Genomic DNA, 22918 nt, shown 5'->3' with positions numbered 1-22918 from the left:
TGGGACATGCGCAGTGACCCTGTGTATGGGTCGACATGGCAACTGTGAGCTGTGACTCATTTCCTTTTATTGTACGCTGGCGCATGCGCAGTAATCTAATGTACCGGTTCACATGACATCCATGTGGTGTGACGTACTTCCGGTTGCCATACGCCGGCGCTTGCGCAGTGTCTTTGAATATGGCTGTTCACCGGCGTCTGTGTCCACAAGACACCTATCTATTTCTATGCTAGTCTGGTAAGTGACGCAGCTGTGCGCCATTATTTATCAACTCCATGTACTTAAGGACGTGTTGTAGCTGCACTCAGTACCCCTGATGAAGCCACTGCGGGTGGCGACACACGTTGGGTATTTCTTCTCCCTGAGGTCACTCCACATGGGCTCTGCATTTCAGTGCTATTCTTCATACTATTATTTATGGGACATTGATCCCGCTCATCAGTGTTCATGTGCCTTTGTCGTCCCCATTTTGGGGTTGAGGATGCACTCATTTGATCATGGCCATGTGCATGTATTATTCCCTTGATGGGCATTGTGGGCAACGGTGACTAAGTGTGTTGTGTATATAGAACCTATTTAGGGGGCATATTATTATTTGCACATCATTGACTTTCATCTTTTCAGGTAGATGGGTATTATTGTATGCTCATGTATACTATTTCAATTCTTACACTTAGCCACCAGTTGGTATGCTGTTTATATAGGCAGGCCTCCTGTGGAGGATATTTACAGGGTGTAGGTTCTATTGTGAGCCAGTTCTGTGATTGCTAAGTCACATGTGTGACTTTTTAATGTTTTTAATTTGTGTGTGGTTTATACATGTTCAATAAAAATTGTCTATCTAAATGCTAAACAATTGTCTGTGGTGATCCCCCGTGTATAGCCCATCCCTGTTTCGTTGTTATGTTTCATACAGTCTTCTTGAATGGGCTGGGTTGGATCCCACTTTACTATTTATTGATGGTGGTGCCCCTACTCTTGGTTTGCATGAATTCTCATACCGTACCAGTGCAAGATCGCAAAATCTATAAAATAGAAATCTATGCTGTTATGGAAGCAAAGGTGTCGAAAGAAGTTGTACACAAAATACATAGAGATTTTTAATTCAGTCATTTGCAAATTTCACGTATACAGACGGATATAGCTTTAATGTGAATGATACTTTTCAGAAGCTGTCTGATAAAATGTCCCGTACACATAATGTCTCACTATAAGTGTGCAAAAATATATTTGTATGAAGCTCATCTGCATCCTTTACCTTGCAGGAAATGATTCCTGTGATTTAGAAGTTAAATTCTCATCCAAGAACTTTAAAAATATCCTTACCTGGTCAACACCAATTAAAAAAGGAGTTCTTTACAATGTAATGTATAAAACGTGAGTTATCCTTTATCTTATACCTTATCTTCATGTGATAGTCATTTTAATTTTAGTCAGTTTTTGTTAGCACTGCCGCCAGAAACCTCCATTTTGAACCCTAGTGAATAGTTTTGACAGTTGTAATGGAAAGAGCAGCACTTCATGCCATGCTACCCCCACACTACCACCGTGTAGTTATTCTTATGATAATACTACTCTTCCTAACAAGCTCTTTGTACTGTATATATAATTGCTGTTACATAGTTTGAAAAAAGACCTAGGTCCATCAGGTTCAGCCTTTCTCCACCAATTGTACGTTTCATCACTAAATTAACCCACAATGTTATGTTTATAGAGGAAATCATCCAGCCCTTTTTTAAAAGCTGTTATAGTGTCTGCCGTTATTACCTCTTGTGGTCGGTATTCCACAGTCTGACTGCTCAAACTGTAAAGAACCCTTTCCTATTTAGCTGCCGGAACCGCCTTTCTTCCACCTGTAATGAGTGCCCCCTGATCCTCAGTGTGGTCTTTGGAAGAAATAAGTCATGTGCCAGTGTTTTGTGCTGACCACACATATATTTAAACATGTAAATGAGATCCCTTCTGAGGCGTCTTATTTCTAAGCTAGACAAGCCCAACTTTTCCATCCTCTCATCAAATGCTAATTTTTCTTTTTATAAATCTATTTCGAAATGCGCAAACTTTATTCTTTCGTTTTAGTATGCAATGAAAACAGGTGTACGCTTCCCTGTTTCCGAGGCGCACTGTGCATTTCTAGTGTCCGCTTTCTAAGTAATGTCTTCTTCTCCACCTTGGACAGCAGATCACGTCATCACAATATATGCAAGTGCAGGCACCAATAAGGCTGGGAAACATACATCCTGCTTCTTCATAAACAAATGTATATAATAGTTTTTTTTCCAGTTAACTGCATTCAGATATACAGTACCAAGTGACTATTAGTAAGGGTATTAACATAAGAATAAATACATGTTGGAGGTTTTGGGGGTATAAAAGCGCTGTTAGGTTCCCTTTAAGATGACATGACCCAACAGCCCCTATTATTTTGCATATCTAGGGAACAATAATACAGTTTTAGTGTGGACACAGTCTTAATATTACTGTTCACTAAATTAAAAATTTAAATAAATTCACTGAAAGTCCTTTAAAAAAGCATCACAGAAAAAAAGCGATACTTACCAATCCTTGGTCACAATACAGGTCCCCATGATAAAAGGCAGAGGAAGCGCTGGTGCAAAATACTGATGATGAACAATCACTCACTCCCTGACCAATTCATGGGGGCAGGTGCTTAGTAGGATAGATGTACACAGACATGGTTTGTATCAGGTACCAGTCACACAGATGTTTAATGCCCTATGCTGGCTCATAGCCTATTGGACATGCCCATAGTTTTAGATCAGACGGGCTACCCAGCACTCTCTAAGTGCACCACACAACGACAAGCCACCCAATTCCCCCATTAACACTACAAGGTGTGGCTGCATCCTGAAAAAAGATGTATTTCTAATATTTTGGCCAAAATATACAAGAGCTCATAACCCACACCAGGGGTCCTCATTGTCTTGTGAGTCTCTACACTAAAATTAAAATCTAAAGCAAATCACTGAAAGGGCACGACCATTAAAATCGGACGAGTGTTATCAGGAATTTTGGCAGATAGCACTTGCCACGATGTTATTCAATGAGTCAGTGCACATACTGAAATCACAGCATGCAAGAGTTGCCTCCAATAATGACACTCGCCCATTCATGCCTAGAGGTCCATGGAAAAGATCAGACAGCACTTGGATGACGTCCCATCAGGAAACGCCCAAAAAGATTGTACATAAGAATTTCTATGTAAAAACAGCATACTGTTCATATGTTCTGACCTTTTGAACGTTTTTAACCACTTCACGTTTTTCAAAATCGTCAAGTGGTTAAAAAATGAGCCCTAGTCAATCATTCTGCCAGCATTTTCTGCTTGGAAGATGCTCTGTACGTTACAATACATGTATTTTTGCATAAAAAAAGTCAATGAGAAGGAAAAAACAACTGGAAAACAATAATACAGTATAAGTAACAAGAATCATTGAAAAAATTGCCGGCTGCCAAAGTCGTCGGAAAAATGCTCATGAGAAGTCCAAAAAAAGTCACAAAAGACATTTCAGGGAAAAAAAAAAAATCCTGAAGCGACTGTAAGAGCTCAGTGGGTTCGCCTGAGCTTAAAAGAAGTGTGCACATCGCCTTAGGCAATATAGCAAAATACTGCACCTTTCTTGTAGTGACGTTGTCTTAAGCAATACGTAAGTGGCAGCAATGTCAGTTGATCATTTTTAGGACATTACGTCTTTCTTTCTACCAGTATGTTGTTACTTCTCTCTATCTGGTTCTCTCATTTGTTTCCCTGACTCACAGGTATGGGACTGACCCCTGGCACGAGAAAGCTGAATGCACAAATATCACTCATAACTGGTGTGACCTAACCAATGAAACAAGCAGAAAATCAGAAGAATACTATGGCAAGGTCGTTATCAATAACCAAGGCTGTAATATATCAAGACTAACGGATAGATTTAACCCATTGATTGATAGTGAGTATGCACATCTTATCTGATCTATATACTCTGCTGCTAGGGCAGGCACGCACAGCAGAGAACACTTGTTAAAAGTCAATATATGAGCCCATTTACAGTTAGGTCCATATATATTTGGACAGAGACAACATTTTTCTAATTTTGGTTCTAGACATTACCACAATGAATTTTAAACAAAACAATTCAGATGCAGTTGAAGTTCAGACTTTCAGCTTTCATTTGAGGGTATCCACATTAAAATTGGATGAAGGGTTTAGGAGTTTCAGCTCCTTAACATGTGCCACCCTGTTTTTAAAGGGACCAAAAGTAATTGGACAGAATAAATAATTGTAAATAAAATGTTCATTTCTAGTACTTGGTTGAAAACCCTTTGTTGGCAATGACTGCCTGAAGTCTTGAACTCATGGACATCACCAGACGCTGTGTTTCCTCCTTTTTGATGCTCTGCCAGGCCATCACTGCGGTGGTTTTGAGTTGCTGTTTGTTTGTGGGCCTTTCTGTCTGAAGTTTAGTCTTTAACAAGTGAAATGCATGCTCAATTGGGTTGAGATCAGGTGACTGACTTGGCCATTCAAGAATATTCCACTTCTTTTCTTTAATAATCTCCTGGGTTGCTTTGGCTTTATGTTTTGGGTCATTGTCCATCTGTAGTATGAAACAACGACCAATCAGTTTGGCTGCATTTGGCTGGATCTGAGCACACAGTATAGCTCTGAATACCTCCAAATTCATTCGACTGCTTCTGTCCTGTGTCACATCATCAATAAACACTAGTGACCCAGTGCCACTGGCAGCCATGCATGCCCATGCCATCACACTGCCTCTGCCGTGTTTTACAGATGATGTGGTATGCTTTGGATCATGAGCTGTACCACGCCTTCACTATACTTTTCTCTTTCCATCATTCTGGTAGAGGTTGATCTTGGTTTCATCTGTCCAAAGAATGTTCTTCCAGAACTGTGCTGGCTTTTTTAGATTTTTTTTAGCAAAGTCCAGTCTAGCCTTTTTATTCTTGATGCTTATGAGTGGCTTGCACCGTGCAGTGAACCCTCTGTATTTACTTTCATGCAGTCTTCTCTTTATGGTAGGTTTGGATATTGATACGCCTACCTCCTGGAGAGTGTTGTTCACTTGGTTGGCTGTTGTGAAGGGGTTTCTCTTCATCATGGAGATTATTCTGCGATCATCCACCACTGTTGTCTTCCGTGGGCGCCCAGGTCTTTTTGCATTAATGAGTTCTTCAGTGCTTTCTTTCTTTCTCAGGATGTACCACAGTGTAGATTTTGCCACTCCTAATGTTGTAGCAATTTCTCGGATAGGTTTTTTCTGTTTTTGCAGCTTAAGGATGGCTTGTTTTACCTGCAAGGAGAGCTCCTTTGACCGCATGTTTCCTTCACAGCAAAACCTTCCAAATGCAAGCACCACACCTCAAATCAACTCCAGGCCTTTTATCTGCTTAATTGAGAATGACATAACGAAGGGATTGCCCACACCTGTCCATGAAATAGCCTTGGAGTCAATTGTCCAATTACTATTGGTCCCTTTAAAAACAGGGTGGCACATGTTAAGGAGCTGAAACTCCTAAACCCTTCATCCAATTTTTATGTGGATACCCTCAAATGAAAGCTGAAAGTCTGAACTTCAACTGCATCTGAATTGATTTGTTTAAAATTCATTGTGGTAATGTCTAGAACCAAAATTAGAAAAATGTTGTCTCTGTCCAAATATATGTGGACCTAACTGTACTTCCACCTAACTAGTCTGATTATTACTTTTTTAATCGGTTGGGGAGACTACAAATGGATTCTAATGAGAAAATTTCGGTCTCTTCCACAGAAGCAGAAGAAGAGACCTAAGCTGTCTCAAAAGCTTCTATCTGTAACATAGAAAAATATTCAGAATTGAGAGTCCTCAGTGGTTGATACCTTTTAATGGCTAACTGAAAAGATGGTAACACAAAGATCTGTAACATACTCAGTCATCCAATAAAAAAAGGTATCATATAATTGCAATTAATGTGGCTAAGAATGGCTAAGGCTACATGACGCTCAACCACTGTAGTCACTTATTTTACCTAGTCTCGTACATACATGACCATCAGTATAACCATTCATGGGTGAGGAGGACATAGATGGAGGAAAGGGGTATTCTCTAAATATTAGACAATAAAAGCACTATCTTTTTGGAGGCATCATGGACAGTGTTTTGTTTTTAAGGGTAACCTGTCACCATGAAAATACAGTATAATCTGCAGGCACCATGTTATAGAGCAGAGTAGACTGATATATAGTTTTGAGATAAAAGATTCAGTATAACCTGTGTTTTATCATGTAATCCTCTGCTATTTCTGGGATTTTAGTCCAGTGGGCGGTCCTATCAGTGACTGACAGCTATTTCGGTATGCACACATATGTAAAGATCGCAGGAACGCGGGATGCAGCAACACGCAGGAAGCAGAGCAAGGGTTAACAGGTTTATTTAAAGGGGAAATACTCCATACAAGGAGGTAAAGAGTTAAACAGTATTAAAGGCACAGTACAATACAACGGTTCAAATCACAACAATTAGGCAGCAAGAGTATCAGGAAGTCCTAACACTGCAGCTCCTGCTGCGCACTCAATAGCACCAGCAACGGCAGGCGGAGCGCCTCCTCCTGGATGGTACTGTAGTCTTTGGTCCGTCTTCCGGCGGCAGTGGTCGGTCTCCGGTACCTTCCACTGCCCCTTTTCCATATACTGATGAGGCTATTAAAGGCATGGGCCACAGACCTGTACAAGCCCAACATGGCTCCTAAAACTGTCTTAACTGAAGTAGTAAGGTCACAAAGGTCAGGACAACTATTGCGTGTCCACGTCAGGGTGCGAGTGTCAGTCCTATATGTGATCTCTCATGGGAAGCGCGTGTGCAGTACTCATGGTCACGTCGTGTACGGCACCTGGTACTCTCTGGCTGTCACTGGACACACACTGCACGTCCTCCTCTCCCTGGTCCCCACTGTAGTTGGCGGGCGATCCTGGTCTGCTTGGCGCTGGTACTCCCGGCCAGAGCACTCCTCTCTATGACTGCTGCGACACCCAGCTGGGTTCCACTCTGAGTGCATGGCTCTGCTCCGCATAGCTCTGCTCTGCATGGCTCTCTCTGCTGGCACGGCTCTGCTGGCATGGCCCTCTCTGCTGACATAGCTCTGCTCTGCTGGCACGGCTCTGCTCTGCACAGTTCTTTCTGCTGACACAGCTCTTCTCTGCTGGCACAGCTCTGCTCTGCACGTCTCCGCAGGCAACGGGGGCTCTTTCTATATGGCCCATCGCCAAGTCAGTCCTCTCAGGTGGGAGAAGCAGAGCGCGTCACTCACCACTCTGCACGCTGCTTTTTGCGCTGCCCTCTGTACTGCTCTGTGCTGGCGCCAGACTACTCTCTTCACGCTCTTTTTCCTCTTACCCCTCCGACGCTGTGCGCCCTTTTCCATCTCTCCCCGCCCTCCTAGAACAGCAGGAAACTCCGTCTTACTCAGGCTTCCCCCAGACATCAGGGTAAGGTCTGCCCCACTCAGGTTTCCCCCCAGGAACAGAGGATGCAGTCTTTTTGGTTCCAGACTTGGCATGCAGGTACCCGCGATCTCGTCGACCTCCTTACACATATACAACAAAAGCTGTCAGTCACTGATAGGACAGCCCACTGCACTAAAATCCCAGAAATAGCAGAGGATTACATGATAAACCACAGGTTATGCTGAATCTTTTCTCAAAGAACTAATCAATCTACGCATTTCTCCCTGCTCTATAACATGGTGCCTGCAAATTGGACTGCAATTTCCTGGTGACAGGTTCCCTTTAACACAGTGTGATCTATCATATTAAGTGGAGATGAGCAGATCTTTGAAAATCGAATATGATGGATTTGCTGAATTGTCCTCAAAAATAAAATTCACGTGAACCTCATTACAGAGGGTGGGAGAGAGAGTGTGTGAGAGAGGGAGACAGAGACACAAGATGGAAACCAGCTCTGCCATACAGACTGGAAGTCCTGTGTGCAACTTTGCTTTACTGGGAACGCTAATCTCTGACTGACCACCACTGTACAAAGTAAATTGGATAGATTTCACAGCTGCTGGGCATTATAGGGAAACCTGGATGAACACACTAAATGTCATAAGCCAATTAGTCTGGGAAATTCAGGAAATTCGACTCAATCTTCCACAGATTGATCTGCTCATTTCTAGTATTAAGGTTTTTATGGTGCTTTTTTCAGTAAACATCAATGAGGTTTTTAAAAGCAATCTGTCACCAGGTTTTTGCTATGTAATTTGAGAGCACCATGATGTAGTGGAAGAGACCGTGATTCTGATGATATGTTACATACTAGGTTGTGTTTTGCTGTCTCAATACAATCAGTGTTTACTCAGCAGGAGATTATCAGGACTAGCTGCCTTGTGCCTCCTAGTCCAACCACACCCCAGCACTGATTAGCAGCTTTCTGTCCATATACATCTTACACAGAAAGCAGCCAGTTGTGTGGGTGGAGTTATGCACAGCTACTAATTCCAAGCACTGCTAGATCTGCAAAGAAAACTGGGACTCTATCATAACTGCTGCACCCATCAAACTAATGATAGACCGCAGGAACCAGGGTCTCTTTGCCTGCTTCATGCAGATTACATAGCAAAAACTTGCTGAGAGATTCCCTGTAATGGTATATTTGATAATATAGTTGTTAATAATGTGATCAGTTTGGTTTAGTTGGCAACAACATTAGGCTCTGGACTGTTATGTTGTCTTGCTGTATTGCTCTCTGACGGCCTGAAGTCGATGATATCTGTTAAGATCTGGACTGGTACATGGACTCCTCATATCTCTTTTGGCTCTGGTAAAAAAATGGAAACCATTGTGCCTATGTAAATAAGGTCTTATTACATTCAATTTACTGTGAGTTTCTTTCTTTTTATTTTAGCTGTACTTGATCCTCCAAAAGTCAACCTTTTTCTCACCAGCACCTTGGTAACAATAAATTTGACGCATATTGCTGGAGACCTCAGTAGTATTTATGAGTCAGAAATATTATATGAACTAGCGGTTCCTGGACACAATAACATTAAGTCTCAGGTAAGTCACTGGTCAAAACTGCTGTTTTTAAAAAGTACTGGAGATCCAGAGGCCACTGTATAATGCTACCAAGCAGGTGAACACGTGTGCTTGTGTGGGGAAGGTGACTTGACTGGAAGTAGGAGGGGACAATTTGTGCACTACAGACGGAGGTTGGCAGTGACAGAAAGGTAACAGCAGGGAAAGACAGAAAAGCGAGTGCAGTACCGAAATTTGACCACAAGATGGCAGGGGGAGTGTAGTTCAGGACTTAACATCAGCTTATGGCTATCGAAACTGTTTAGTCATGGGGCGGGGAGATAGGAACCCAGGAGGGAAATTCCCAGTGAGAGAGGGGATAAATAGAACTGGTTGGGGTTCCAGAGGCTAGGCTAGTCCCGGGAGGAGCTCAGCAGAGGAAGTCTCTGGACAGAAGACGGAAAATGGTGAAGAGCTCGACCAGGGGACTGACAGGAGAAGACAGTCAGGGGGGTGGCCCTGACACGACGTACCGCAGGACAGACGAGGCCCCGGGGGTACCGGTTGGACGACGACCTCGGGCAGGTGAAGCGCTGGCGGTAGATTGGTCTAGGACAGCCCCAGCGAAAGATCCGTGAGGGACGTCATCACGACTAAAGGAAAGGTGAAAGGGCCTGGAAACAGAGAGCTGTAAATGAACTACGGTGCATGGCTAAGGTCGTCAGGAGGATGGCCAATAAACCCGGATCTGTTACAACTGAATTCTGCCTCCGTCTCGTCTTTGCATCGTCCGGTGGTGGTAAGCAGTGGACCACCCCCCAATCCCGGCCCCTACCACATTTGTACTAGGAAAACTACAGATAGTGTGAACATGAATTGTCAAAGGTTTTCAATGTAGTTTTTCAGCCATGTGGTTTTTATATGTCTTTTTAATATGTTTCACCTGTAGAACCCAAAACATTTTGGCAATTTACATAAAGGGAGTCTGTCATCTGCAAAACGCATAGTAAACTACTTAAATAGTTATATAGGGGACTTATCCACCTTAAAAGTCATAAAAACAGTAAACATTTTAGAATCTTTGTGGCTGAGAAAATGAGTTTTATTCCTTATGCAAATGGGGGAACTGCAATGCACCCACACCTTGGCCAAGGACTCAGTACACTGTTCCACCACCTCAATTTGCATTCTGAGAACTGTGACAGTTCTTGATTGACAGCGATTGCTTGCCAAGGGGAAGCACTGCCTGGACTTAATCTGTGGCAAATCTGACACGGAAGAAGCTCAGTGCTGCTGACACAGTGTCACTGTTTGTGTGCACACAGTGTGGGTGTAGACATGCCCTCATCAGTGGCTCCTGTCTCTAGCCATAGCTAGCTACTAGCGTTGATCAAGTATGCTCATTGCTCGGGTTTTCCCGAGCATGCTCTGGTGTCCTCTGAGTAGTGTTGAGCATTCCGATACCGCAAGTATCGGGTATCGGCCGATACTTGCTGTATCGGAATTCCGATACCGACTTCCGATATTTTTTCAATATCGGAAGTCGGCATCGGAATCGGAAGTTCAAAGTTGATTGACAGCCTGACGTCATCATGATGCGCGGTGTGTGTGCATCATGATGCGCCGTCATTTCGGGCCTTCCGGGGGTCTCTGCCGGCCTGCCGGGGGGCTGTGCCGGCCTGCCGGGGGGCTGTGTGGACTGCCCGGGGTCTGTACCAGCCTGCCGGGGGGCTGTGCCGGCCTGCCGGTGGTCTGTGCACCCTGTGGGGGTCTGTACCGGCCTGCCGGGGGGCTGTGCCGGCCTGCCGGTGGTCTGTGCACCCTGTGGGGGTCTGTACCGGCCTGCCGGGGGGCTGTGCCAGCCTGCCGGGGGGCTGTGCTGATGTCCGGGGGTCTGTGCAAGCATCGTCCGATGGGACTACAAGTCCCATCTGGCGATGCCTGCTACCATGACAGTGATTGACACATTAGCCAATGATGGGACAGTAGTAGTCCCATCATCCGGCTAATGTGTTAAATGTTAAAAAAAAAAAAAAAAATACTACATACATACTACATGCATGCTACATACATACTACATGCTACATACATACTACATACATACTACATACATACTACATACATACCACATATATACTACATACATACTACATACATAACACATATATACTACATACATACTACATACATACTACATACATACTACATATATACTACATGCATGCTACATACATACTACATGCTACATACATACTACATACATACTACATGCATGCTACATACATACTACATGCTACATACATACTACATATATACTACATGCATGCTACATACATACTACATGCTACATACATACTACATATATACTACATACATACTACATACATACTACATGCATGCTACATACATACTACATGCTACATACATACTACATATATACTACATGCATGCTACATACATACTACATGCTACATACATACTACATATATACTACATACATACTACATACATACTACATACATACTACATATATACTACATGCATGCTACATACATACTACATGCTACATACATACTACATACATACTACATGCATGCTACATACATACTACATGCTACATACATACTACATATATACTACATGCATGCTACATACATACTACATGCTACATACATACTACATATATACTACATACATACTACATACATACTACATGCATGCTACATACATACTACATGCTACATACATACTACATATATACTACATGCATGCTACATACATACTACATGCTACATACATACTACATATATACTACATACATACTACATACATACTACATGCATGCTACATACATACTACATGCTACATACATACTACATATATACTACATGCATGCTACATACATACTACATGCTACATACATACTACATATATACTACATACATACTACATACATACTACATGCATGCTACATACATACTACATGCTACATACATACTACATATATACTACATGCATGCTACATACATACTACATGCTACATACATACTACATATATACTACATACATACTACATACATACTACATGCATGCTACATACATACTACATGCTACATACATACTACATATATACTACATGCATGCTACATACATACTACATGCTACATACATACTACATATATACTACATGCATGCTACATACATACTGCATGCTACATGCATGCTACATACATACTACATACATACTACATGCTACATACATACCACATATATACTACATACATACTACATACAATACATTCATACAATACATACATAGACATACAGTACATATAACATAGAGTAACATACTTACCAATACTTGTCACATTGTTCCCCGAAGCCATTGTCTTTTACGGAATAAATATTAACATAACAAACCACAAAAATACTCACCCACGATCCGAAGCAGTCCACGAGTGTGTCCCATGACGATCTTGGGTAGAGAACTGCAGCATCAGCTGTTGCTGCCGTTCTCTACGGGCTGCAGGAATCCAATGACGGAAGGTAGGTATCCTTCCGCACTGTATTCCTCCACCACTTAAAAAAAAAAAAGTCCCTAGTCTCACTTTATGCCATTGCTGTGTGGGAAATTTGTGGTTTGTTATGTTAATATTTATTCCGTAAAAGACAATGGCTTCGGGGAACAATGTGACAAGTATTGGTAAGTATGTTACTCTATGTTATATGTACTGTATGTCTATGTATGTATTGTATGAATGTATTGTATGTAGTATGTATGTAGTATATATGTGGTATGTATGTAGCATGTAGTATGTATGTAGTATGTATGTAGCATGCATGTAGTATGTATGTAGTATGTATGTAGTATATATGTAGTATGTATGTAGCATGTAGTATGTATGTAGCATGCATGTAGTATATATGTAGTATGTATGTAGCATGTAGTATGTATGTAGCATGCATGTAGTATGTATGTAGTATGTATGTAGCATGTAGTATGTATGTAGCATGCATGTAGTATGTATGTAGTATGTATGTAGCATGTAGTATGTATGTAGCATGCATGTAGTATATATGTAGTATGTATGTAGTATGTATGTAGTATGTATGTAGTATGTATGTAGTATATATGTGTTATCTATGTAGTATGTATGTAGTATATATGTGGTATGTATGTAGTATGTATGTAGTATGTATGTAGCATGTAGTATGTATGTAGCATGCATGTAGTATGTATGTAGTATGTATGTAGCATGTAGTATGTATGTAGCATGCATGTAGTATATATGTAGTATGTATGTAGTATGTATGTAGTATGTATGTAGTATGTATGTAGTATATATGTGTTATGTATGTAGTATGTATGTAGTATATATGTAGTATGTATGTAGTATGTATGTAGCATGTAGTATGTATGTAGCATGCATGTAGTATATATGTAGTATGTATGTAGTATATATGTAGTATGTATGTAGTATATATGTGTTATGTATGTAGTATGTATGTAGTATATATGTAGTATGTATGTAGTATGTATGTAGCATGTAGTATGTATGTAGCATGCATGTAGTATGTATGTAGCATGTAGTATGTATGTAGCATGCATGTAGTATGTATGTAGTATTTTTTTATTTTTTTTTAACATTTAACACATTAGCCGGATGATGGGACTACTACTGTCCCATCATTGGCTAATGTGTCAATCACTGTCATGGTAGCAGGCATCGCCAGATGGGACTTGTAGTCCCATCGGACGATGCTTGCACAGACCCCCGGACATCAGCACAGCCCCCCGGCAGGCCGGCACAGCCCCCCGGCAGGCCGGTACAGACCCCCACAGGGTGCACAGACCACCGGCAGGCCGGCACAGCCCCCCGGCAGGCCGGTACAGACCCCCACAGGGTGCACAGACCACCGGCAGGCCGGCACAGCCCCCCGGCAGGCCGGCACAGCCCACCGGAGCCTGCACAGCCCCCCTGGCAGGCCGGCACAGCCCCCCGGCAGGCCGGCACAGACCACCGGAGCCTGCACAGACCCCCTGGCAGGCCGGCACAGCCCCCCCGAAAGGCCCGTACAGACCCCAGAGAGGCTGTACAAGGGAAAAACAGGATTTTTCTTATTCCGATACCGGAAGTCCCATAGACTTGAATGGGACTTCCGGTATCGAAATCGGCGATACCGATACTTTTTTTTAAGATCGGCCGATCCATTCCGATCCGATACTTTGAAGTATCGGACGGTATCGCTCAACTCTACCTCTGAGTATTTTGGCATGCTCGGAGATTTAGTTTTTGTCGACACAGCTGCATGATTTGCGGCTGATAGACAGTCTGAATACATGTGGGGATTGCCTGTTTATTAGGAATCCCCACATATATTCAGGCTGTCTAGCAGCCGCAATTCCTGCAGCTGCGTCGAAAAAAACAAAATCTCTGAGCACGCCAAAATACTCAGATGATACCCGAGCAACGAGTATACTCGCTTATCACTACTAGCTACACTAATACTGAAAATGGTGGCTGCATGCATGATTTATGGATGAGAGCTCCCTTCTATTCCCTTGGAACACCTGGAATTATTTTTCTGGAGAATAATAAAACATATTCAGTTGACCAGTTATGCTTCCTTGGACCACTTTTGGTGGATACTAACCAATGCATACTTGGAACCCTCCATAAAACCTAACATTTTAGAAATACTCTAAAACCAATTGGCACTTGTTATATTTTCTGAGATCCTTATGGCTGCCAATTTTTCTTACTTACAGCATATTAGTTTCAAAAATTAACTGTTTAACTGGTGCCTAACATATCTTACCTAGTGTAACAAAATTATAAGCATTAATTCTCTTCAAGTTTCAGTGACGTGGTTATAGTGTATTCACTGCCTATGCATAAAAATACATTACATTGTGTTACCTTAAAACGAGTCTGTCACATCAAAAACTCAATTTACACTTGCAAGCTATCAATTCAATACATCACCAGTACATGAATGCATCCCAGAAACCACCATGAGTACATCACCAGAATTATCATCAGTGCATGAACACATCACCAGAACCACCATCAGTACATGAATGCAGCACCATGCATGAACCTACAACTCCCAGCAAGTCCTTAACAATGGTAAGGAGATACTAGGAGTTGTTGCTACCAGTCATCATCAGACTGTGAACTATACAGAAACGATAGTGCTGATTAGACTCAGTCAGTATCACAATTAAATGTTTACATTGAGGTACCTTACAGGTAATGTCTTATCTGATTGGCATTGTTTTCAATGTTTTAGTCCCCATGTAGCACAGATGCCATGAAAAGATTTCATGTCCTTATGTTTATTCTGCAAAATTCCCTCTTCTATGGCCCTCGGCAGCACATTCTGTCACTATGCCTCTGAAAAATTAATTGTCCTTCACTGTGATTCATGTACAAAATATGATCCACACACTGTCCCTCTTATAATACCTTGACTCCACACTGTCACTTCTTATACATTATTACCACCTTCATATCGTCCCCATCTTCAGTGTCCTCCTCATACTTACCTCTCCATGCTATCCTATCCCTGCTTCCACCTCTCCGTACTGTCCCCCACACCAGTTCATAAATTGTGAGTTTGTAAAAAGTCGCACACTTGTAAGCTGGGCTACAAATCTGTTATCCTAGACCAGTACATTCACATACTGTAACTACAAAGTTGCTGATATTGGATTGGAGACAGGACCTAGCTGATGAATTTGAGCTTCCTCGTGTATTTGACAGCGATTTCAGTCCCTTGTCGCATACACAAGGAAGTTCAGGTGACGTGTAATTATTCTTCCATAAACTAGAACTCGTCTAATAATTCTGTCCATCAGAAAAAAAATGACAATAGTAACCAATAACAGCTCAATAGTTAATTCTTAAACTAATGTGGAAACATGAGAACTGAACTGTGATTAGTCAAAACCAGGCTTGTTGTTTGACCCTTTTGCCAAATGAAGTCCATTGCAAGCTGTTCATTGAAAGTAAAGAAGTGCAACAATACTACGCAGTTAGTGTAGAACGGTGAGGTGTGCTACGCTATTAACATAGTACAGCCGCCGTCATGATGATGGCTGCTGCATCTGTACCTTTATAGTTGCAGCTCATAAAGGGACCAGTATAACAAGTAGATGCAAACTAGAAAATCACATATATGTAACGAATAAAATTAATACAAATAAGAGTGTCATGTATATTCTTCTTTTAGGGGCCATACTACTACGAGAACATTTTTTTAGACCTTCAAACAAATTTCTGTGTATCTGCAAAATTGTTGCAACCCAAAAAAAGTAACTTTTCAAATTATACATGCATAAGTACTAAAGCAGGTAAGTTAGATGCTGGAATATTCTAGAATATGTCAACTGTGTTTAATTTCTTGTAGATAACTTCTGTGCCACTAATGACTCCTATCCATAAGTCATAACAGATAACCACTCTGTAAGAGCAGCTTCCACTATGGCAGATCCAGTGTGTCCCAGTATTATATAGACTGTGAAAAATGAGGATGAATGAACTAATGGAGATCAACATCCAACACTGCGGAGACACCATCACGTTTCTCAACGCAGTGATTCTAGAGCAATGCTCCCATCCCTTATGGGAAATATGTAAAACATGCAAAACACAAGCCGCGGAGACACCATCACATGTTTCTCAATGCAAGCAATGACTAGCCAGGTCTTTCCCCGAGAAGGAACAACCACGGGAAGGGCAGTCTCCATTGAAGGAAACCACCTATGCCAAAACATGGTATCCATCCACAGACAGCTGTTTCGGGGTATTACCCCTCATCAGTGTGGAGTAGGAAACTGGCTAGAAGGAGCAATGCCTAGTAAAAGACTGTGAAAAATGAGGATGAATGAACTCATGGAGATCAACATCCAACACTGCGGAGACACCATCACGTTTCTCAACGCAGTGATTCTAGAGCAATGCTCCCATCCCTTATGGGAAATATGTAAAACATGCAAAACACAAGCCGCGGAGACACCATCACATGTTTCTCAATGCAAGCAATGACTAGCCAGGTCTTTCCCCGAGAAGGAACAACCACGGGAAGGGCAGTCTCCAATGAAGGAAACCACCTATGCCAAAACATGGTATCCATCCACAGACAGCTGTTTCGGGGTATTGCTCCTACTGGCCAGTTTCCTACTCCACACTGATGAGGGGCAATACCCCGAAACAGCTGTCTGTGGATGGATACCATGTTTTGGCATAGGTGGTTTCCTTCATTGGAGACTGCCCTTCCCGTGGTTGTTCCTTCCCGGGGAAAGACCTCGCTAGTCTTTGCTTGTGTTGAGAAACATGTGATGCTGTCTCCGCGGCTTGTGTTTTGCCAGTATTATATAGACGCCTATTTATTTGAATGGCTTGTCAATGATTGAATCAACATTTATGAATGTCACTGGCCACTAAGATTAAGAACCATCTGGTAGTAAAGCAGAACAACTCCTTCAGACTTTTTTTTACCTGTACCTCATCACTTCCACCCACTGCTATGCAGTCACTTCACTTCAATGTGACTGTGGTGCAGTTGTCTGTTCTGGGCCCGCTTGGTAGAAGTTCTCCTCATCTAGAATGATGAAGTGACCATGACCATGACTCATCAACCAGCTAGGCTTCATCCTTCTCGTCAACACATTGATTCAAGCTCGAAATGGATTCAGCGATAGCACACAGCCTCAAGATCCAATGTTTAGAAGAGCTTCTTTTTATTCCAACCACGTGATGTGCTGTTGACTACCCAGGGGAGTAACTATTGTTGCAGGGTTGCAATTGAACCTGGGTCCTGGAGTTTAGGGGGGCCCAAAACGTCATTTGCTCCATATCAACAGATTTTAACTGTTAAAGATCTATGATAGTCGGGGGTCCTGTTTGAGATATTGCATTGGACCTACGAGCTTCAAGTGATGCCATTGTGACTACTCTCTTTTTTATCTAGTCTTCACAGAGGTTAACCCATCAATGCTTTTAACTTAAAAAATATGGATTAATATTCCAAAAAAAACAAAACAATTATCTGATTAATTTTGTACCCATCTATATAACTTAGCATAACATTATTTTTATGCATTTTTTTTATTATTCTAACCCTAGCTGGCTGGACAACTGATGCATTTCTATTGAATCAGTAATTTGTCTTCCCTGAGCACGAACACAGAGCAGAGAACGGGTTCAATAGAATTCTTTTGACTTTCTATTGAATCCGTCCTCTGCTCGGTGTGCACTTTTAGGCAAAACCTGTGCGCTCCTGTCTTAGGGGATTTTTGTGCGATTGATGGGAGTCTCAGGACCTGAAATCCCAGTGATCTGCTGACAACTAAATGGATAAAAAATATAATGAAATAATTCCAAACATTTAGCTATTCTTTATACACCTGTCCTGGTCAAGAGGATGCTAATAATGCTATCCTATGTGCTATAAAAGTGATGTCTACCTAACTGCACTTTGCACTTTTTTGCAGCACTTTGAGAGGAGTTTGAGAGCTGTAAAAGTGTCAATATTGCCAAACAATCATATTTCTTTTAGATTTGTACTCTGAGCACAAAAAAGTTTTTAGACTGCTCATATTCAGGATTATATAGAAATGTGCATTGCATAATAATAGTGAATGTACTTCTTGATGTAAATTGACTTTATGTAACCTACAGTTGTTTTGTTGTAGGTCTCACTTCTGAAGAGAGAATACACATTATGTTATATGTTTTGTCAGCCTCTCTGGTTATCTTCATAATTTTTGGTGCAGGATACGGTGTTCATAAGTATATTTATGCTGACAACTTCGAAAGACCACAAATTCTTGTAAGTATTGTAAAGCTATATTATTCCTTGTTCATATAGAAAGACTATGTTATATGTTTGATATGAAGCTACTTTTCAGATACCGTAATTGTATTTTTTTTTACAGATTTCCGTTTGCATGTCCACATATTGACTCTGTTGAATAAAATATCATTAATTTCTATTATAAGAATGATGATGGATGAGGATAATAATGGATGCTGATGAATGATTATGATTATTACTGGGTTCTGATGATAGAATACTCCCATACAACATAGAATAGATGGGATATATGGATAGGGCATGTATAGGGCAGATAGCCACGCTAAAGTTCTTGCCAAGTGAAATATTCTAGGCAAAAATAACAAGAAGATTATTGTAAGAATTTTGTTAATGTGCCATTATTTCTGTTTTCTGTTTCAGAAAATAACATCCAACTATAATAACAATGTAGCTTTTGTTGATGCTCATAATGTAATAATAAATGTAATCAATATTGAGTCTAATGAGAAAACTATCATGATGGCTGACAAAGAAGAAAAAACACCGGTCAAGACAGATCTGTACTTCAAAGATGGCGGGTTTGCTACCAGTCATGACTCCCAAGTTACAGAAGATGAAGATCATGGCTACGTCAGCCTTCTGGTACAAGTGCCAGTCACTAGGACACATGTGTCACCATATGACATGCCACATAATCTTGTACCTAAGACATCAACGGCATCGACAACAACTGTAAACAAGGAAGAAGACCTGTATGGGCGAATCAAATGTAACACCATTATTGCTTCCATTCAAGAAAAGACTACAGAAGAAGGTTATCAAAAGGCAAATATGTTAGAAGAACCATCTACATACCTCCCAAAAAATGATCAAAGCTTCATCAAACCAGATTTAGTAAATAATGAACTGTATGAATCGGAAGAATCTACTAAAGGACAAGATGCTGATCATATAGATGGGACAGATGGCACAGACTTTAGCGACTGCGATACCCTCTTTGTAGACTGGAGTCCAACCAGTCATCACCTTTATATACCAAACTTACAGAGCAAGGCAGTAGATGAAGTTGGCACAGAAGAGTGCCAGGAAGTGGACGGACTTTTAGCGCATCTTTACGAGCCTGTTCAAATAGATGAGAACTCTGCAGAATTGACTTGTCTAGAGCAAAAGTGGGAGCTCCATGTAAAAATGCAGGAATAATCAGACCGGTATATGTAGAAAAAAGATAATGTGTCCTTATATTATTCAAAATACACATACGATATAGCTGTCTCCTTAATATTTAGCTGCAATCTATTCACACTAGATAATCCTACATTTTGTGTATGTTAAACCTACAATTCCTGTTGTTGACTCTCTATGTGGTCAGTAATGATGGGAGATGTTCATTGTACACGTGAGCGAGGCTTTATTTATCCTGCATTCATGGTATTCATGCAACTTATTCACAATTAAAATTCCCAGTGTGTAGGCCAAATGCATGCATTCATAGGCAGACATTCAACGGTTGGAAGCCAAACGTGTATTTTTTGGCTTCATGAGCTGGTGGGAAACATATGTCACTGTATGATTATGCATACAGGCATATGTCAGAGCCTATTGGCAGTGATATGATTTGAGAAATCCTCTCGATATATACAGAGGGAAAAAATATTTTGTCAGTCACTAATTGTGCAAGTTCTCCTACTTAAAAAGATGAGGGAGGCCAGTAATTGACATCATCGGTAGACCACAACTATGAGAGTCAAAATGAGAAAAAAAAATCCAGAAAATCGTCGGATTTGGTAAGATTTATTTTTCAAATTTTGGTGGAAAATAAGTATTTGGTCATTAACAAAAGATAATTTCAATATTTGTTATATATCTTTGTTGGTAATGACAGAGACCAAACATTTTCTGTAAGCCTTCACAAGGTTGGCACACACTGTTGGTGGTATGTTGGCCCATTCCTCCATGCAGATCTCCTCTAGAGCAGTGATATTTTGGGCCTGTCGTTGGGCAACACAGACTTTCAAATCAGTCCAAAGGTTTTCTATGGGGTTGAGATCTGTAGACTGATTAGGCCACTCCAGAACCTTCATATGCTTCTTACAAAGTCACTCCTTCATTGTCCTGGCAGAGTGCTTGGGATTGTTATCATGCTGAAAGACCCATCCACGTTTCATCTTCAATGCCCTTGCTGATGGAAGGAGGTTTGCACTCAAAATCTCATGATACATGGCTATGATACATTCATTCTTTCATGTACAAGGATCAGTCGTTCTGGTTCCTTTGCAGAGAAACAGCCCCAAAGCATGATGTTGCCACCCCCATGCTTCACAGTAAGTATGGTCTTCTTTGGATGCAACTCAGCATTCAGTCTCCTACAAACACGACGAGTTTTGTTTCTACCAAACACTTCTACTTTGGTTTCATCAGACCATATGACATTCTCCCAATACTGATGGTAGCCTTTGTTATGGTGGTCCCAGCTCTATGCAGGTCATTCACTAGGTCCCCCCGTGTGGTTCTGGGATTTTTGCTCACCATTCTTGTGATCATTTTGACCCCACAGGGTGAGATCTTGCCTGGAGCCCCAGATTGAGGTAGATTATCAATGGTCTTATATGTCTTCCATTTTCTTATTATTGCTCCCACTGTTGATTTCATCACACCAAGCTGCTTGCCTATTGAAGATCCAGTCTTCCCAGCCTGGTGCAGGGCTACAATTTTGTTCCTGGTGTCCTTCGACAGCTCTTTGGTCTTCACCATAGTGGAGTTTGGAGTGTGACTGTTTGATGTTATGGACAGGTGTCTTTTATACTGATAACAAGTTCAAACAGGTGCCATTACTACAGGTACTAAGTGGAGGACAGAGGAGCCTCTTAAAGAAGAAGTTACAGGTCTGTGAGAGGCAGAAAACTTGCATGTTTTTAGGTGACCAAATACTTATTTTCCACCATAGTTTGCAAAAATAAATCTTGCCAAATCAGACAAGGTGATTTTTTGGATTTGTTTTCTCATTTTGACTCTCATAGATGTGGTCTACCTATGATGTCAATTACAGGCCTGTCTCATCTTTTTAAGTGAGAGAACTTGCACAATTGGTAGCTGACTAAATACTTTTTTCCCCACTGTACATCCTAGAGGAAAGCTCCAATGTGGCCAAAAACTGTTGAACCCACAGCAGGTCTTTGAGATTTTTTTATGCTACCCTATGTGAGGGCAGTATAGGATACAGGAGAAGACAATAAGCTCATGATAGACCAATTTCTGTAAAGATTGTTCACGTCTGGAAACCACTTGTTATTTGTTCCAGGATGCAGGATATGATAATAAAATCTCTACTTACCTCCCAGACAGACCCAATTCCCCAGATCTCAGTGCTGTGTCCTCCTCATATACAATGTCTGGTGAATGCTGCTATCAATTAGCGGTGGCTGATCAGCTGCAGCCTTCACGGCTTTGTCCACGTGAAAGAATCGTAAAGGAGCTATTAATAAGGGAATGTCCAAGTGATGCAGGTGCTTAATCTTCTGGAGTTGTTGGTGAAGAGCCTTTAAAGTTTAATGTAATTACCTTACTATTAGAAACGTATGCGTATCTATTTTACAATTTTTGTTTAACAAAATACAATATATGTAAATACATGACAATTTGTAATGTAAATTCTTATGAGAAAGTAACATCTTCCACTCCTTCCAGGACCTTAGAGGGGTTTTCTACTTTAAAGGGAATTTGTCAGCAGGTTTTGGATATGTAATCATGATGTACTGTATGTGCATAGATCATGATTCCAGGGATATGCCACTTATTAGGCTGTGTGCTATAGTTTTAATGTAATCAGTGTTTTATCAGCAGGCGATTGTCACTGCCAGTCCAGGTCTCACGTGCAGGTCGATCAGGTAAATCTGTGCAACCCCATCCCCACAACTGATTGGCAATGCAATTCCCTCTGCTATTTATGAAAATTACTTGGGACTGCATGCTGTTTTCTTCATTAATTTTTTTATTTTTTAAATAAATACACAGATTGGTGCACCAGAACGCTAATGTTTTGGGTCCGTACCAGACACCATGTGCTGTGTGCAGTTCCGAACC

General features: G+C 41.2%; 1 protein-coding gene across 2 annotated transcripts in view; it reads left to right on the top strand.

Annotated features, from left to right (window-relative positions):
• LOC141089464 (interleukin-20 receptor subunit alpha-like) overlaps nucleotides 1-22467 on the top strand; it is an 87916-nt gene extending 65449 nt beyond the window's left edge. For both annotated transcript variants that reach the window (XM_073575895.1, XM_073575896.1), the window contains 6 exons: nucleotides 1266-1377; nucleotides 3781-3956; nucleotides 8907-9058; nucleotides 16253-16373; nucleotides 18717-18853; nucleotides 19259-22467. In XM_073575895.1, the coding sequence (XP_073431996.1) occupies nucleotides 1266-1377; nucleotides 3781-3956; nucleotides 8907-9058; nucleotides 16253-16373; nucleotides 18717-18853; nucleotides 19259-20038 (1478 nt within the window). In that variant the 3' untranslated portion in view covers nucleotides 20039-22467. The remainder of the gene's footprint in view (nucleotides 1-1265; nucleotides 1378-3780; nucleotides 3957-8906; nucleotides 9059-16252; nucleotides 16374-18716; nucleotides 18854-19258) is intronic.
• The last annotated feature ends 451 nt before the right edge of the window (nucleotides 22468-22918 follow it).

The sequence above is a fragment of the Dendrobates tinctorius genome, unplaced genomic scaffold (assembly GCF_039654945.1).
Source record: "Dendrobates tinctorius isolate UK_male_01 unplaced genomic scaffold, ASM3965494v1 ptg000046l, whole genome shotgun sequence".
Classification (NCBI taxonomy): domain Eukaryota; kingdom Metazoa; phylum Chordata; class Amphibia; order Anura; family Dendrobatidae; genus Dendrobates; species Dendrobates tinctorius.
Note: the sequence above shows the minus strand (reverse complement) of the source record. Positions and strands in the feature narration are given on the sequence as shown.